The sequence below is a fragment of the Salvelinus namaycush genome, chromosome 37 (genome assembly GCF_016432855.1).
Source record: "Salvelinus namaycush isolate Seneca chromosome 37, SaNama_1.0, whole genome shotgun sequence".
Classification (NCBI taxonomy): domain Eukaryota; kingdom Metazoa; phylum Chordata; class Actinopteri; order Salmoniformes; family Salmonidae; genus Salvelinus; species Salvelinus namaycush.
The window spans coordinates 14,567,375-14,586,111 of record NC_052343.1 but is presented as its reverse complement, the minus strand read 5'-3'; the positions used below and the strand labels follow the sequence as shown (position 1 = coordinate 14,586,111).

At 41.4% G+C, this 18,737-nt stretch overlaps 2 protein-coding genes across 2 annotated transcripts; both read right to left on the bottom strand.

Moving 5' to 3' along the window:
- Nucleotides 1-274: 274 nt before the first annotated feature.
- LOC120031327 (G1/S-specific cyclin-E2-like) lies at nucleotides 275-4,885 on the bottom strand. The gene is made up of 11 exons (XM_038977033.1): nucleotides 4,833-4,885; nucleotides 4,612-4,690; nucleotides 4,463-4,510; nucleotides 3,783-3,928; nucleotides 3,303-3,438; nucleotides 2,897-3,043; nucleotides 2,661-2,756; nucleotides 2,450-2,584; nucleotides 2,219-2,330; nucleotides 1,960-2,117; nucleotides 275-1,692 (listed from the first exon to the last, which is right to left on the bottom strand). The coding sequence occupies exons 1-11, from the start codon at nucleotides 4,850-4,852 to the stop codon at nucleotides 1,585-1,587; spliced, it is 1,185 nt and encodes a 394-aa protein (XP_038832961.1). The 5' UTR covers nucleotides 4,853-4,885; the 3' UTR covers nucleotides 275-1,584.
- A 2,365-nt stretch (nucleotides 4,886-7,250) lies between these two features.
- Nucleotides 7,251-17,718, bottom strand: LOC120031055 (tumor protein p53-inducible nuclear protein 1-like). Its single transcript, XM_038976601.1, has 4 exons — nucleotides 17,514-17,718; nucleotides 14,836-15,164; nucleotides 11,415-11,889; nucleotides 7,251-10,111 (listed from the first exon to the last, which is right to left on the bottom strand). Exons 2-4 carry the CDS (start codon nucleotides 14,960-14,962, stop codon nucleotides 9,862-9,864), a joined length of 852 nt encoding a protein of 283 aa, XP_038832529.1. The 5' UTR covers nucleotides 14,963-15,164; nucleotides 17,514-17,718; the 3' UTR covers nucleotides 7,251-9,861.
- Between the last annotated feature and the right edge of the window lie 1,019 nt (nucleotides 17,719-18,737).

Genomic DNA, 18,737 nt, shown 5'->3' with positions numbered 1-18,737 from the left:
AGCAAAGGGGTGATGCTCACACTTCACTCTTGAAGGCAAGGCGATGTTCATCCCATTTCTCCCCTCAGCATTTCAGATCGACTGGAGAAGTCATCTTATTTCCATGTAATAGGTAGTATTGTGTATGGATTTTGTGGCTTGATTCATTCAAGTTATACCAGTTCTAAATGGCCCCCCCCTTCAACAAGTCACAAGAATATAACAAACCATAGTCGAACAAGTACTAGGCAAATGCTGCCATTGCAATGTCAACCATAAAAGCAGGCAAAATGCATACATTCCTACTTCATTTATTCAATACATTTCCATTAGAAAACAGAACTTTCAGTTTATGTACATAACATATACACATTACTATTTAATTTATTTACAGTTTAAACATGGTTCTTTGTATACTGCTGCATCGGCAGGCATCTGCACAACACTGAAGGTTTCAGTTGACAGTCACAGGTTTGCTGGACAGACTGGGTTAGAGCCATCCACTGGAGCCTCTGGGTTCTCAAGTCTTTACATCACACCATCACCATACTAGTTCAACTAAGGCGCCACGGAGAGGCTAGCGCAAAACTACATTTCATATGTAACTGCATTATACCGGGTTATCCCCCCAATAACAGATATCAAAATCATAAATAACATGCATCCCGTGACTTAAATAGTTTGCCTTTGGCATTGTTAAAGCCCTGAATTCATAGCCCTATGGATGTATATGGACATAAAAACATTGTAAGGCTTAAATTAACAAATAAATACAATGTTAAAATTATGTACAGTTGTAAGTCGGTCCAAAGGGTCTAAATCAAACTACTGAAGTCAAGTTTTCCAGGAATGTGTTGTGGCGTGAGAATGCACAATGAGTCGTTCACAGTATGGTGAAAATACGTAACTTCAAAAACAGTGTTTAAGAAGGTCGTATAGCAAACAGTTAACCCTGCACTACCCTTTCAAACAGCTGAAATGTTTAAATGTCACCATAGCAAACATCAAGACTGCTTTCAGTGTTATTGTATGGCTGAGCATGTCCAGGAGTATCCAGATTTAGACTATTCAGCACCAGATACATATGATAACAATGTTAAGAGACTGAGTTAAGCAACTCAACTGTGAGTATCATGTACCAATTCACCTAAAATAATTACCTTTTTAACTATCAAAACATCCCATGTCTTGAAATACTCAGCTTCAAGTAACAGAGGGAGAGCAGCAGACATGCTTTACTATGGAGGAAGATTTGACTTGAGTCACCTCAAATGATCTCCACGTAAAATTCTAATTCTGGGGATTAAGACTGCGAGAACAGGGTCTTTGTTGCAATCATTTGACAAAATAAGTCAATATAGTAACCATGAGTTGATTCCCATGGTTGTACTGCATATATTCTCTGATATCCAGCTTGGTATAGAAAGTTAAATATCTTAACATGCTACACAAAGGTGAGTTATGACCAAAAGCAAATTTGATTGGTCACGTGAGGATGAGGTTCCGAAGTTAGGTTTCCCGGCCTCTGGCTGGTCAGGCGTGACATCTAGGGAATTCTCCCTTCATCTGGTTGGTCAGAAGATCAACACGAGGAGACCCTGGGGCTCAGTGATTGGCTGGTTTCTCTGTGCTTTTTGGTGGAGTCAATATCCCTCCTATGGCAGCAGGTGATAGTCTGTCTTTGCTGTCCGGTTGCCTCTGGTGAGCGTCACTCTGCAACAGACAAGATGATTCATTAAGAACAATGAACATTTTTATGCGCAGCTCTATTCTTTTACTTAAAAAAATATGACTTTGTAGCACAAAATGGCTGCCCATGCATCACCAAGATGGCTGCAATACATTTCTGGGTGAAAGCAACTTGCTACTCCCAAACACTGGTAGAGATACTCTAAACATCCAACAGTGAGCAGCCATTCTGGTTGTTTTCTTTGAATATTGTACCCATTCCAGCCCCTGAAATGTTGTGTGAGCACTCACCAGCATGGACAGGTAGTCTACGTGGGTCTGGATGTTGTGTCTGTCATCAGACGTCACTTTATTAAAGTCCTTGAGCTCTGCTCTGGGACAGGCGCTGACCGTGCGCATGAAGGGGGTCATCCACCGGACACAGGGAGCAATACTATCCCACGTCAGACCTGCACAGAAACAGACAATAGTAACTATGTAATAACACAGGAGGGCTGTGGCATTCTAGAGTGGGACCGACCTATGTACACGATGTCAAATCAATGCTTACCTGATACTTTGTGGACAACATCAAATGAGAGAAAATGGCAGAAGGCAGCAGCAGACAGTATCCCATACTGGTAGTCCAGGGAGTTGATGTCCAGTATGGCCAGGTCTAAAAGCTGTAACATGAATAGAGACCAGGACAACCATTAACAGTTATAGGGAAGCTAAAAACCTTCCACGACAGTCAATCAGGAGAAGTTGCAGGGGGGGGGGGGGGGGGGGCTAGTGGACTCACCTGTGTGATCTGGATGTAGGTGTCCTGAGAGAACTGAGGTACAAGGAAGTTGACGCCATCCTTTAGGGATTCCACCTGCGCATAGAGCTTCAGCCACGTGATCACCGTCTCTGGACACAGGTTCCAGTTCAACGCCTGATGGAGGAGAGGAGTCATTAAGTAATGTGTGACAAATGAATTAGTACAGTGTTGGGCACAGGGGGTTTCTTACCTTCAACATGACAAGTTCCATCTCCAGGATCGCTTCTTCCTCACAGGCTCCGTCAGTAACGTAGGCAAACTCATGGAGCTTTGGAGGGTAGATTTCCTGAGGGGCATAAGGAGGGAACAATTAGATTTGAGAAAAAGGAAAAAGAGACCGCCATCTTATTAATTTGTTATGACAGTATAAACTAAAGCAGTTGTCACCATCCAGAAGAGCATGAAAATGGAGGACGTTACGCCTACCTCTATCTTAGATGCGATGAAGAGGGCTGTGATTCCTATGAGCTGCAGTCGGTCCTTCGCCATATCATCCTGTGTCAGCATGAAGCGGTCAAAGAAGTCCTGAGCCAGATAAGCAGTCTCTCGATGCAGAGTGTACACTTCACTCACCTACAACAGGACAACAGGGATGGGTTAGACATCAGTCACGTCTGTACAAATCCTGGGGCACTGTAGTAAACAAGTCAAAGTACTGGAGATGTAGACCCCCTGAGGTAATAACTATGGAGGTGGAGTATCAGACCTTTGGCTCATGCATATCCAGTCATTACAAATACAAGTGTGGGTATAAACAAGGCATATAGATGGGTACAAGTAATAGGCCCAAGATTGAATAGAGTACAGCAAGTCATTTCAGAGACACACGTACCTCTAGCAGCCAGTCCAGGAGAATGGCCCTCATCTTGGGCTTTAGTTTGGGGTGCTGCTGTAGGAAGGCCTTGTCATGGACATACTTCAGCTCTTTGTTCAGCATCTTAATCCACACGTCATCTGAGCTGGCCCAGCTGCCAAGGGGAAACACACACAGGTCTTAACAGGACGTCCAGTGTGCAATCACATGGACTGAGGCCCAACACCAGATACTGAATGTTTGTCATCATTAGTGACAAACATGAGAAACCGCAAAAAGTAGCCCATGTCTAAAGTTTCTCTAGTTGCAGGTCTACTTCCACCCTGACCTTGTATGTAAGAGTTGCATTGACAGTGCCATAAAAAAATGACATTCAGAGTTTTCCTAAGTAGCGTTGGGGGGAGGGGGTACAGTTTAGGAACAAAGACATGGGAGCAATTGACACTAATGAGGTGTAAAAGGAATTTGGGCTAAGCCCCTTCAACACACACACAGTACCTGAGGCAGGGCAGCGGTGAGGTCTTGATGAAGATGTTCTTGAATCGGAACTGCTTGAAGCCAGAAATGTCTCTGGTCATCACCAGCTCCTTGTGTGGCGTTTCTACAAGTACACATGGACTTGCCCCTTCTTCTGACCACCGTTTCTAGAGAGAAAAGACACCAAATTCAATCTCTTTTCATCAGCATATAGTCACAACCAGCAAATGCAGATAAATAATGCATTTACAGAGTGAAAAATCCATATAGCCAACAGAGCCATCATTAACAAATAGGTCACAGCATGCTACACGCACAGTGAAAAATACCAAACTGTTCAAAGCTATAGTACACATGAACTTAAAACACCAAAAAGAGATTTACTATTTTAATGGTAACAGAAAAGGGTATTGATGCGCGTTCCATAGTGTATACAAAACAAAGAATGCGATGCGATTTAGATCAGGCGGGGGAGGAGAAAGGGAGGGACAGACAAAACGCGGGGTTATTGCGCGCTGTCTAACCCAGTGACACAGATAACGCTACATACACACCCGACTAGTTAAGGCTCATCAATAATTACTTCTACATCCATGCGAATTTTACCATAGTTCACCCCTATATTCTCCTACATGTTTTACAGTTATCAATCACTGGCACAACTTGGTAACGATAATTGGTTGAATAAACAAGCAACAAACCTGTATTTCATAGCTTTGTTTCTTCACTCCGGGCATCTTTTTTGATGGCTGAAAAGTAAGAGGACAATACAATTAGCTGTAGTTCTTATTTGGCGACAGACCAATACCACTAATGGTTAAAAATAACACTGCTATCTAATTGAACAAACCTCAGATTTTCTTTTTCGTGTGATCTTTACATTCTGTTCCGGTGCGTTCTCATCTCTTGCTTGTAATGTGATGCGACCACTGAAAGGACAGACAACTTTTAATGACAGCAAGCAGTCGCCATACCAATTGTTTTCAAACATGTACAAATAATACATTTTATAGTTAGCTTGCAATCATGCTTGTGGATAACGAGGCTTTATTACAGTGTGGCTTCCCATACCTGCGTCTAACGTTAGTCATTCTGTCAATTGAAGGCTTCAGAGTTCCACTGAAAAGGAGATAGGGCGAAAACATTGTTAAAATGGCAAAGATAGTTTAGAGTTTGTACAAATAAGCATCCTCACAAGTTCAAAACATGATTGGATAATAAAAGGCTGTTTTTTTCCGGGCGGTAAAATGTATGCCAAATGGGTATAGAGGGTTGAGCTTGTGAGGACCGTCCTCATTTCGACAAAGAAATCTGCCACAAATTGCATAAAATCTACTGTATCCGTAGTCCCAATGTTATGTCAGAAGCCCTGGTAATAACTTACATTGTTATTGTTAACGAAGGTAACCATATGATAATTATTTGATGGTTTGTGAAACCCAACTACGCGCCAATTTCTCGAAGCGGGAGGATTTGGACAGTCACTATGGCTAGCTACAGTAGCTCACCAGTGAGCCAATTTTAACTCTATTACATTAACATTAAAATAAAGTTGATAAATATATAAAGGATATGATACTTAAATGTATTGCAACAGCAATAATTCAACATTGCTAGGTAGAATTTGCATGTGTAGTTTCCTGGCTAGCAAAGTTACTAGCTAACTATCTTTATGCCACGTCCGTGAAAAGCAGTGGTGGCTTGCGTGTTAACGTTAAATATCAAGCAAAGTTGATAACAAAGAAGACAGCGTCAAACCAATGTGAAGAAACAGATGTATTGTCTTATCAAATCAACTAACTAAATGTTAACCAGACAGTTTGCTAACGTTACCAGTCGCCCTTGCAATTTGGTTTCTTTTCCAGATTTTTAGACAAACAAAAAGATCCCAATAAACTGAATGTTCCTCATCGACATAGTAGCTTTACCACTAATTTTCAAAATAAACTCCTGAGATATATATAGCTAGCTAGCTAGCTAGCTAGCTAAATAAGCAAACATTTCCTCTCCAGCTTCTTACCCTCAGAAATGAATGAACGAATAATGATCAGCTGGCGCGCCGGCGCCAATCTTTATATATCGGACCATTTCATGGCAAGTGCGCATGTGTGTTCCCGGTTCATTTAAACGCGCTAAATGTTCAAATCTGAATTCCATTTATTGCAAATAAGAAAGCGAACGTTCTGTTTTATTTCCCCAGAGTTAATACATTTGATCACGTGTTTGTGATCTTTATTAGGAACGTTCGCTCATCGACTTTGTATGGATGGCGGATCTACTTTGCACAAGAGGGGTTTCATTTATATTTTGGGGGGGAAAGGGCGCATTCCTTATTTCCCGGTTAACCTTAAACGACGCAGTAGGCGTTGAATTAGCCTTTACATGTGGTGAAGTATATATAAAAAAACGTTTAAGCTCTATTTTCTTATTTTTTCTCTGCAAGAAAAACACTTCCGTATTACAGGTCCACCTATGGGAGAGGTTTCAAACTCTCTTAGCCAATCAGAGGAAGGTCAGGAGAAACAACGTGGTCTTCCTTCAAAATGTAAACAACCCGAGATGAAGACAGCGTGGAGCACTGTCATATTGAAACAGGAAGATTCTTACACGTTTCAACGCTGTTATTATATGCTTATTGTTATTGTACATAGATTGAGCTAGGTTGAAGCTTTTTTCACTTCTCTTCTAGCTAATGCATTATTTGTCATACTGGACCCGTCCAAATAGTGACATCTACCAGAGGGTAGTATCATGTATACCTATACCACAGTTTCTTACTAAACCATGTTTGCCTATACCGTATATAGTAAAGAAGGATCAAGGAATTACATGGCTAAATATTCTGAAATACATTTATTTTTATTTTTATATAAGCTTGAAATGGGCATGGTCTAATTGACTCAACAACCAAAAGCATAAAGTTTAGCTTTTTTAATGAATCAGAAAATCAACAGTTATTTCTGGTTGCTTAGCTGGCCAACTGATGGATTCCACTTTGCAGCATACCCCTCAGATTTCAACACACAATAAACATTAGTCATTATTCAATTTTATAGCCTTTAAAACAAGTGTATAGGATTATTTTATCAGAGTTATTGTTTTCTGGGTCACTGTTTATTTTCTGAAGTGTTGAATCAGTTGTTTGTTTGTAATAGTTATTGAAGATCTTCCTGGCAACTACTTTGCTCTGTTGTGATTGGTCAAACATTTGTGATAACTCGTTCTCAATTGTTTGATGAAGTCCATCTTTTAAACGTTTTATTAGGCTTTAATATTACTGTGCAAAGCAGTTACGTACTCTTTATTCAGAACTCATGAGAATGTCATACTGAAAGTAACATCCTAGCTGTCTCAGCTTAGTGCCATAAAGGGTTTGGTTTGGAAATTAAGTCCAGCCTGGCTGTGGGTCTTTCTTGACATGTCATCATAGTTGAATAAACCTGGTAGAATAAAGGTTAAATGGATCAAATGGACAGAAACGGAAGAGTATGTGTATGAAAACATTTATTGTAGACTGTGGCTTACATCATGACAACAGATCATGTATTACAGTTTTAGAAGACTACCACATTCTCATTTGCAAATTTTGCTGACCATAAAAACAGAGTGAATTGATCTCTCATACGTCCAAAATACAAATAATGCAATCAGTTAAGTAGATAAATAACAGTAATGCTCAAATTCCTACACTTTTTTGGCAAAGTGCTGTATTATTCCAGTAAACTAAATCAAAGCAGAAGTCTAACACGAAGTAAAAAAAAATGCCACCAAATTTTCTTCACACAGGAGAAAACAGGTTTGCTACATTTGTGTATAAAAGCTGTACATGGGCTGGGTGGTTCACGAAGAGAAGCTACCTCCTGTGTGCATAGCTGATTTGCTTTTGTATGTGTTGTCCCTTTGGACAAGAGTTCAAGTTCTTCATTAATGCATTGTCATTATACTGTTTAACCTGGAAGGCACGTGATCCACAACAAATTCAAGGCATAAAACAAAATACAAATCCCTGTTATCATCAAGAGTTCAGACAGACAGCCGAGGACAAAACAAAATGGCTCCTTCCAGCTTCACACATCAAAAATGAGGACATAGCCATCTCCTCCATTCCCTTCGTCCTGTTGCCCGTGTCACAACAATGCAGTACAAAAATTGACACGTCAAATGATTTGCAAACTTTTGCAATCTGAGAAATGTTTAAATAAAAAAGATACACAAATACAATGGCTAGGCTTAAATCACTTCACTATAAATCAGTTTACAACGATATAGACAAATCCAAATGAAACCACCTTAGTGCTTCTTGATGCTACCATGCTAAATACATCTGAGTATGTATGTACTGTGTATTTCCCCCAATAAGTACAAAGAAACAGGTGATATTAGGTCATAATATCAGGTCATATAAATTGAGTTTGCCTGGATACTTGACTTTTAGAGGTTCTATGAAACTAAAATAGGCTATTTGGGTGTTTGAGTTGTCTCTCTGTGCTTTCTTACCACTAGAGTGCACAGATTCATGTTGTCACAAACTTGACCATTTCAGAGCACAAAGTCTCCAATTTGCAAACATTGTTAAAGTAAAGAAGAATATACTGTAAAAGCAAAAACAATAGTAATATAAACTATTGCAAGGTTAGAGTTTGCTGCTACTTTTTTGGTTGGCATTTTAACATAACTTAGTAATATTATGTAACTATGCAAATAAAGAACAGGGCAAAAATCCAACTCAAAACAATGGAAAGTACACAGAAAAAAATATATAAACAAAAATGAAAAAGACTAATAGTTTCACTCCATCTTGGTGGGTTATAACAGTCGATTGAGAGAGTAGGAGTTCATTTTCACAGTCCTTGGACAAGCAAACGTTCAAATTCAATTTTATCGAGACGCACACAATTCTTTTAAAAGGTCAATCATTGATCACAAACATTACCACAAGGCAAAGCACACTATGACAAATTTGGAAGTTCTCCAGTATGTACAAAGACAATTAACATCCGTCAAGTAATCTGCATTTTAGTAAAGTGTAAAGGTGATTGGCTATGACCCTGAGAAGTGGACTGCAGATTTAGAACAAACAATGAGAGAAGATACAAAACATTTTTTTTCTTCTGTTTTCTCAACATCTGGAGACTAGCGCTATACAACCATGCAACAAATCACACACTAACATAGTCAAACCGCTGCTTACAAACATACCTATGTAGATAAACGCTCATACTAACTTCATACTGATATGTAATATAAGTAATTTTAAAAAATATGGAATTTTTTTTAAATACATTTTACATTTATTTATTTTTATCTTAAATTCTACTATTATAACAAGGCGATTAGTGATATTTAACCCAGTATTTGACCATCATTTTCTCAAACAATATTGTGAAAGTACTGAATTACTAAGTTCAAGGCAGGTTCACCCATAGTCAAGAGAGGGGAGGTGATGATTTTGAAAAGTAAGTTGTGGCCATCAGAATGACAAATTACATTAGTTTGCCATGAAGTGATAGAGGAAGCAATTTTATTGGAGGGGCATGAGAAACAACCTTGTTAAACTGTCCTAATTACAAGTGAAAGACATGCTCCTTTTCTAAATGCCTACTCCTACTCTAAAGACATCACAGTCATTCTATTAAGCCACAAACTCTCTTCTGATAGCACACAACCACTCTATGACAGCATACAACAACTCAATGACATCACTTACAATGTCACTACGACAGCATACAATCAACACTATGATATCAATCAATGACATCACACAACCATTCTATGGCAGCATACAGCCACACTATGACACCACACAACCATTGCAGAGTGGGTGAAAGCAGAGAGTGTCGCCACAGGTGTAATATCTGATTGAACCAGTCTCTCCCAGTTACCATGTGGTGGTGGGGACCTGCAGCGGAGTAAAGTGACCTATGGCATTGATTCTAAAGGAATCCTCATCACGCCTCTTCATTCCAGAGTGGAGGATCGGTGGATGAAGGGAGGAAGTGGGGAGATGGAGAGGATGTTGCAGGATGTACTCTTTGCGTGGATTCAGGTTGAGATGGATGGATGAATTGATGGATGGAGGGTAAGGGATAGGGCCAAGACCTCAGTAGTTGAGGTGCCTCTGGCCAGGCTGGTGTAGATAGGTGGTGGTGGTCTTGGCCTGCTTGGCCCCTCCAGTACGCAGCAAGTTGAGGCGGCGCAGGGCATTGCGGGAGAGGAGCTGGTGCTGGGCGGCGCCACGTACCCTTTGGGCCAGTCGTCCATGCTGCTGTGCTTGGTCTAGAAGGCCTGGGACGGCAGCCGCATAGCAGCCAGCATGGAGGCCGGCTCTGCACTGCACTACCGTGTCTGGCCTATAGGGGGAGACAGGAAGGGTGCTGGATTGGTTAATCCATGTTCTTTTTTCAATTTTCACCTAAAATTACATACCCAAATCTAACTACCTGTCAGGACCTGAAGCAATGATATGCATATTCTTGATATCATTTTAAAGGAAACAATTTGAAGTGTGTGGAAATGTGAAATTAATGTAGGAGAATATTTTTTTAAATGTCAATTTTAAATGTAACCTTTATTTAAAATAGGCAAGTCAGATAAGAACAAATTATTTCTTACAATGACAGCCTACCGGGGGAACAGTGCTTTGTTCTGGGGCAGAATAACAGATTTTGACCTTGTCAGCTCAGGGATTCGATCCAGCAACCTTTCGGTAACTGGCCCAACGCTCTAACCACTAAGCTACCCGCCACCCCCAAAATATAATATTATATAACATATTAGATCTAACAAATATAATGCATTAGATCTGGTAAAAAATAATACAACCAAAAAAAACTTTTTTTTCTCTTCTCCATCTTTGAAATGCAAGAGAAAGGCCATCATATAATATTACAGTTTAGGCACAGTTTAGATTTTGGCCACTTGATGACAGCAGTGTGTGTGCAACGTTTCAGATTGATCCAGTGAAGCATTGCAATACTGGACAATATTTTGTATCAAGTCTGCCCAAATGTGCCGAATTTGTTTAATGATACATTTTCAAGTACTTAACTATAGAGAACATACAAAATTATATGGTAATACAACATTTTTGTTTACACACTCCCAGGAATGTCATACATGATGGATCATTAGCTTACACACTAACTATCTAGATAGCCGGGCGGGGTGGGTGTGGAGCCAGAGACAGCAGGGGTTCAAACTGTTGAACCCAGTTCCTACATTTGAATACAAAAATTGATTTTATCAAACAGAACTATGCTACATTTTATCTCTGGGACCCTCAGGATGACAAATCAGAGCAAGATTACTGAATGTAAGTACATTATTCACCTTCAGAGGTGAATGTATCAAACCAGTTGCCGTGATAAAAGTTTGTTGTTGTGCACTCTCCTCAAACAATAGCATGGTATTTTTTCACTGTAATAGCTACTGTAAGTTGGGCAGTGCAGTTGGATTAACAAGAATGTACATTTTCTGCCCATATAAGACATGGGAAATATTCTTGTTACTAACAACGTCATGCTAATCACATCAGCGCACATTACCTCAACCGTCCTGGTATAGGGATACCGATCCCGTAGAGGTTAAGCATAAATTCACTAAATTTAGGTGCTGTAACACTACTGCCAGTATTTTTGTAGCAAAAAGTCCTACCTGTGACAGGGGGTGTCAAGCGAACGTCGTCCCGGTTCCATGCCCACAGCGGCAGGTGTGTCAACAGGGGGGAGGCAGAGATTGAGGTTGAGGGAGAGGTTGAGGGAGAGTCGTGGGGGACAGTGGGTGGTGTACACAGACATGCTGGGGTGTTCTATCAGCAGGTTCTCCAAGGGGCTGGTCTCCAGTACCATAGGCTTGCCCCTCGTCCCCCCGCCGAAGCAGGGTGGGGGAGTAACGAACCAGCTCTCCTCTAGAGAACAGGCCTCCAGGCGCTGGAAACCCCCCTCTTCTTCCTCCTCCTCCTCCTCGGGACCCCCATACTCGGTGTCAGCGGTAGAGTCCAGGGAGGTGCAGGAGGCATAGCGGATGGGGGAGCTGGCGATGGGAGAGGGGACTACCACAAGGTCCCCCTCGTCCGAAGTCAGGTCCACCTCAGACAGGCCGTCACCACAGGGGCTGGAGCAGGCCTCGGCTGAGAAGAAAGGCAGGGATTGGTTAGGATACATCATCACAATTAACATTTAAATAAGAAATGGAAAGTTTCTGTTTGCAACAAAAGCATGTAGGGTGTGTGAAAATGTGTTTTACAACCATTGAGTTTTATAATTGGTGATAAATATATTTTTTTAACTCCCTGTAGCAAAATGTAAAAATGCAATATGATGGTCTTGAGCTCACCCTGGGTGGGATGACAACTCATATGCAATACCCTGACATGACTTTAGGGGGCAATGTGGCACCAAGAGAATGGCTTTAGCGATCAAAACAAAAACCATATTTTCGCCTGACGATAGGTGTCAAAGCCCTACAGGCACAGAGCAGTGTTCTATTGGTCAGAAAAACATGCCCGACCCAAAATACTATAGTGTGTGTGTGCGCAAGAGCTGTCACTCATAGGATCAAGCAGCTTCAGCAACTCCCTCTAACAAACTGCTGCCAAATGCTTTACAGTCTTTCCCAACTCTAGAATGCACCAAAACATGTTTTTCCACTAGCTAACTATCTCAACTCGCGATGCTGCTTAAAAGGTTAGGAGAAAAACTAAGATTCAATAGAATAAATCTAATCAAGTTAAATGAGGTGGTCTGGCTGGAGAGAGAAGTTGCATTCACTGCATGCCTGGGCTATATAGCATGTCTTGCTTTGAGACTCGGTGGTGTTACTGTCAATAGTGCACTAAAAAGTCAGAATAATATACTACCATATGGGAAGTATAATGGAAAAAGCAACTTGATACCAGATGGGAATCAAAGACAGCAGATTGCTGTTTGGGTTCCCATTATACTAAAAATAGCCTGCACGGACATCTGGCCAAAACTTCAATCCTGGCCAAAGTTTAAAGCTGACTGTCTGTCTTTTTTTGGACAGAATCTCTGACAAACAGCTGAGTGTGTGCATGTACATGTTTGTGTATAACTGTGTTCTTTGTGTGTAACTGTGTGTGTGTATTGGATGTGTTCCCATGTGTGTATGATCATGAAAGGTTTCCTCTCTTTCCTTTTCAGATGTAGTGTGTATAGATGTGTTGTGTTCTTCAGAGTGTGTTCATTTCTGAGTGTGTGGATGTGTTACGGTGTCTGTGTGTGATAGAAATACACCCACTCCCAAGGACACTTCAGTTTCCATCCTCATCTTTCTCTGTCACGCATGTCAGCGGCAGTGCAGCCACCTTGTTTACTCAAAAAAAATAAAAATAGTAAATCTCATCCATGCTGACACACACACCTTCAGGGTGATCCGCACGCTTAGCAACGCAGCAGAACCCTAAAACGGCTTACATCCCTCATCACTGTCTCTGTAAGGCCAATTAGAACCTGTAATCCTCTCACCCCCACCATCCACCTTGTGTTTGTGTGTGTTTGTGTGCGTGTGTGTACTGTATGTGTGTGCGCACGTAGGAAGGGGGAAGGAAAGCAGTCTACGCTATTGATATAATAGATTGGCAGTTTAGAAGAAGTAGGAGACTAGTGCAACTTGAGCTGTTGGAAGTGTTCCAGGAATACAGCGGGTACACACTAAATAGTACACTTTAAGTGTGTGGAATCAATCCCTACTGTAAAATAGGTCATGGTACTGCAGTCTGTGCAGGAAAGAATTATTCAACGCTTTCAGACAAAACATCTGACCTCTGCTTACTGCAATCACTCTAACAGTTCTACAAAACAGACACGTAATAAAGGGTTTATGATACCATGTATCAGCTGATAGAGATTCACTATAAAGTGATCAGATGAATCATTATTATATGATACTGTTCTATGATCATATAACAGTTTGGGTAAGGCTACAGAGTGCTGGACTGTAGGGTAATATATCAACCACCTGTTTGTGAAGCATTATGAATGCTTTTATAGGCATTTAAGCATTTACCTGGAACACCTGTAATGAATGATGTGTAAAATGGATTACGAACACATTCTCAGCCTTAATGCATTTCCAAAGGTTGTCGTAAGAGGCCATGACATACATATGTAATACCTATACCTGTAAGTCCTATAACGAATAATGGACATGATAGACAACGCTATGAATGCATTAATCCCAGGTGGTTTGGGTCATAGACTGTGTTACTGACGGGGCAATTCTGGAGGGGAATTCTGCTGGGCCGCCTGCCCACACGTCTCACTCCTCAGAGCCCAGAAGGGTAACTCTACCGGGCCTATTTTTATCTTCCTCCACTTATCCCCGCATGCTTTTGTTTGACCCGTTTACAGACATATTGCCCATATACTGCCCCATATCCCTTCCACCCCCCTCCCCGTACAGAAGTGGGCCAACAGGATTCAGTCTCTCACACCTTGAATATTCACACACTTGTGGAATATGAGATGTGATGTATCAGGGACATACAGGCTGGATGCACTCCCTTCCCCCCAAAGAACAAGTGTGTGTGTTATTGAGCGGCATTTATATACTGTATATGTGTAGAACCATGTGTGTATGGGCACACGTGTATGTGCTTTTGTGTGTATGGATACTGGGAACCTTGCCAGGGTTTAGAGTAGCATCCTTGTCTGCATTTGTGAATGCAGGTGAACTTAAGTTGCATCGGTACGAAACGGTGGTTTATGGAGACTATAAGGCACCTAAGGATTGCATAGCCAAGCAGTTTGATGAGGTCAGTTCTTAGATGCTTATGATATGTATAGATCTGATAATATGCTCACATGGAAAAACAAATACTGGAGCGGCTAAAAATCAGTGTTGACTTTTAAAAGGTAGTGAAGTTCCCACCATGTGACTGTATGGAAATTATGCTCACTGTTGAACCCATCTGAACCGTTTTGTACATGAATACCAGGAGGTTATGGTGTGCGAGGGGTTGTTTGTGTTTAGAGTGTGTATTTGCATTTTTGTTTGTGTATTTTACTGTTTATGTATGTTTCCTCTGTGTGTGTGTGTATGTTCTGAAACTCACCCAGATAGTCCACCAGGATCCACTCTTCATCCTCCTCCTTCTGGCCAAAGTCCTGTTCTCCAGGGCCTACTCGTCTCACCTCCTCCACATCGTCCCCGAACAGGACGCTGGTGAGCCTCTGGAACATACTGGGACTCCTTGGGGGGGTACGGCGGGACCAAGGGGGGGCTGAGCGGTGCGAGGACCGGGGCGAGGGTGGGGAACAGGCACTTTGGTCATCAGCTGCAGGTGCTAAAGTGCTTCAATAAGGTACGGATGTCTATCATCTGAGGGGAGCCGTGCAAAGTCTGGTCATAGCTCACCTCGACGTGTGCAAAATTACAAAGGACCTGAGAGACAAAAGGGGAGGGGGAGAAAGAGAGAGAATAATTTGTTGTGATCTTGAGTGACACATTTGAGACCATATACATGAGCTTATAAAGACCTGTGTGAAAAGGGAGGGGGGAGATGCATACAAATATCCTTTGGCTTTTGGGCAATTGGCAGGAGGAAAACATGGGTCAGACTGAAAGACATCTATGTTTATTTCTGGGTTACTAGTTTGAGACGACAGTCCAATATCAACGCTCTCTGCCCAAACCAGATTTTATATATCTCTAATACTCGATAATTAAACATATAAAAAGGGTAGCCAGATCATTCACAACTGTCACAAACTTCAAAGAGGCACCGTATGTGGTCGTCAATGTTTACAGGTGTGGGTATCATTTGCCTATGTAACAGTATAACTTTACGTCCGTCCCCTCGCACATACCCGGGCTCGAACCAGGGACCCTCTCCACACATCAACAACAGTCACCCACGAAGCATCGTTACCCATCACTCCACAAAAGCCGCGGCCCTTGCAGAGCAAGGGGAACCACTACTTCAAGGTCTCAGAGCAAGTGACGTCACCGATTTAAAGGCCATTAGCGCGCACCACCGCTAACTAGCTAGCCATTTCACATCCGTTACACTTATCTACCAGACATCCCTCAAAGCCAATTATGGAAATAGACCCATCATCACCTAGCTGCCAACTGACAGACATACTGGCCAAATATGTGTGGGCCCAATAGGTCTGTAACCTAGCAGCTTGTTCACTGATAAGGGTGGTCCTTTATAGAACACACACTATGGTGCTGTATCTTCACCTAGGGGTCAACTCTCTGTGACCATACAGCCCAGTATTGGTGGTAAAGGCCTGACCTTTCTTTACAATTAGACCTCTATAAGGTCTACGATACCACGATAAAGTGAACTACTACCCCCACACGGACACACCAGGGATACATGCCAGCATTTACACTGATAGATTATGACCCCTGACCTGAAGCAGGATTAGTGATACAACAACCATTATTCTGCCATACAACATTAAATTCCTGCTGTGAAGCCACATTTGTCAGTGCAAATGTAAACTATGAGTTGTATGCATGTACACATTTATGCAAAACAAATACAGAGCAGTGCAGCCAATAATTAGAGATCCGTGGGTTTGTAAGATCTGAAAAGCTGAGAGAACTACAGTAGCTTCTTTATGATAATGTTCAAAAAGGACAAGATCGCTGTTTGGTAGACCTGACACAAAAACTGAAACTTGGAAACTGAAACCTGGTCTGCCAGGCAGGCTACAGGCAAACACACACATTATGCCCAAATTACAGTTTGTCATATATTACTTAACATCAGACATCTTCGTCAGAAGATTTGTAGGCTGCAAGAGAATGCAAACACTTCGTTCTTTGATTCAATATCCTCTTATTTGTAAGATTCAACGACAGAGAAAATGAGCAGCTGTGCGACGAGGTCAAGGGACTGAGGGCTTTTCTATGGGACTTTATCTACAGTATGTCCAATACGCAACTGGGTTATAATCTCCTGCACCTGTTCGTCCTCAACAAAATATCGCTTGCATGCATTGTTTCCTTTCGAAAACGCTGGCTCTATTCAGATAGAAAACAAGGACGGGGGGGTGAAGATGCGTCGTGATATTGCGCCCATTAAAATGGCAGTATATTATTAGTAACGAAATGAAACGGTAGGTTATGTGAGAGCTCACTTTCTTGTCGTATGTGTTTGGATGGTTGGTTGGAGGCCTGTCGTCGACACCTTGGAACAGAGAACGTTAGTACCGTAACGATTACGTCATATGGATATTCTCACACAGATCAAAATGCCTGACATTGGTTCTGTAATAAAACAAATAAATCACTGAAAATATCAATAAATGTTCAGTTATTACATCAAAAGTAACAAAAAACTTCAAATCGTGGTAGGCTGTCTGATTGCAGGATGGTTTGTTGACTAGCATACAAGCAGAGGGTGTAGAGCGTAACCCTACACCTCTTGGGCGGGTCGCAGCTTTTACAATGTTAATCTGCCAGCAAAATACAATTCTGTTTTGTGCATATAAATAGCACCTCCTTCAATAGATAGGGAGACATATAGACCTTGCCATGATAATACATTTTCAGTAGACTGCGGTCTGCCTCTTATTTGGCAAAAATGGTCCGAGAATCTTATTTTTGCTACACAAAACATTGTTGGTGCATAAAAACAGTGGAAATAGGCTGTGTTTGTGCTAAACCGTTCTTGTGAAAATAATGTCATGTCAACAATGGTCTACAATTGAATTGCAAAAGATTACTGTGTGTTCTTCGAACAACAGACAACAAAGAGAACCCCAAAAATCTCACCTGCGGCAAGAAAAGATGTGAACAGCAAAGGACGGATATTTAGTGATTAAATCCTTAAGACTTTGAGGTAGATTGTATCTTTTAGAAAATATTTAAAAAAGTTTTCTTCGCAGAAGAAATTAAGTACATGGACCTTTGTATTCGGAGCAACACAGTTCGTTACTTTGTCCGAGCCTTTCCGAGGTCCCAACTGTTCCCTTTGTTATTGTTGAGGCGCACTAACAGCTGATCCGAGAGACGTAGTTTTCAACAGCCTATGGGAGGGCCCTGTATTAAATCTGTAAGCCAATCATATACCGCCGTTGACTCTGACAAACAGTCACCAACGCACGTGACCCACCCCAGAGAAAGACAAGACTGGGCTAAACCCAGCCCACGAATTTTTGGGATTGAGTCTTTCTTCAAACTTGTCAAAATATTTGACAAAGCACCCTTATTTCCTGTGATGGGTAAAATATGTTTCCTAATGTATTTTTACTCTTTCCCGGATTAATTTATCAAGCTTTATGGATAGCAGGCTAAGAATTAGCAATATTATAACATGCCTTATACCATGTTAATAAAATGCTTATAACCCTATGTTATATAACTGTCCATAAATGGTAAATGAAGCCATCCTGTAACATTATTTCCTTCGCTCACTAAAACATCGCCCTGTAGCCCAGTGACAGTCAAATGCTCTAATAATGTGAAGGTGACATTATCAAAAGTACCAAAACACTATTCAGCACCCATGCATTAGAATTGACAAAAAAAAGTAAATTTAGGAGTGTAGGACCATGTTACAAAGCAATGACAGCCCGGCCCCCTCCCGAAAAGGAAACATAACATCTATATTTTTCATTATTGTAACCTTACACCAAGTTTTTTGTCGTTGCAATCACAAAAAAATGAGATGGATGTATGTCTCCTCTATCGGGACAGAATGGGCCATTGGCTTCACAAACAAAAAGGATCCAAACAAAGGAAGAGGGGATAAAAAGATGACAATGCACTCAATACAGAGTATGTCGGTCACCAGTGAGGGGTACAACAAAGCACCCCTTCCCTCAAGCGGTGCAAATTGGGAAAAGGGGCCTGATCCAATGGTACACCAACCCCCATACATAAACCAGATTAAGGACACTTCGGACAAAGGACCTCCTGGGGCTGGTTGCTCCAGTTGGTCGTAAATTGGTCGTAACTCTACGTCCGATGTAAAATGTGCTGGATTGCTGGCCCAGT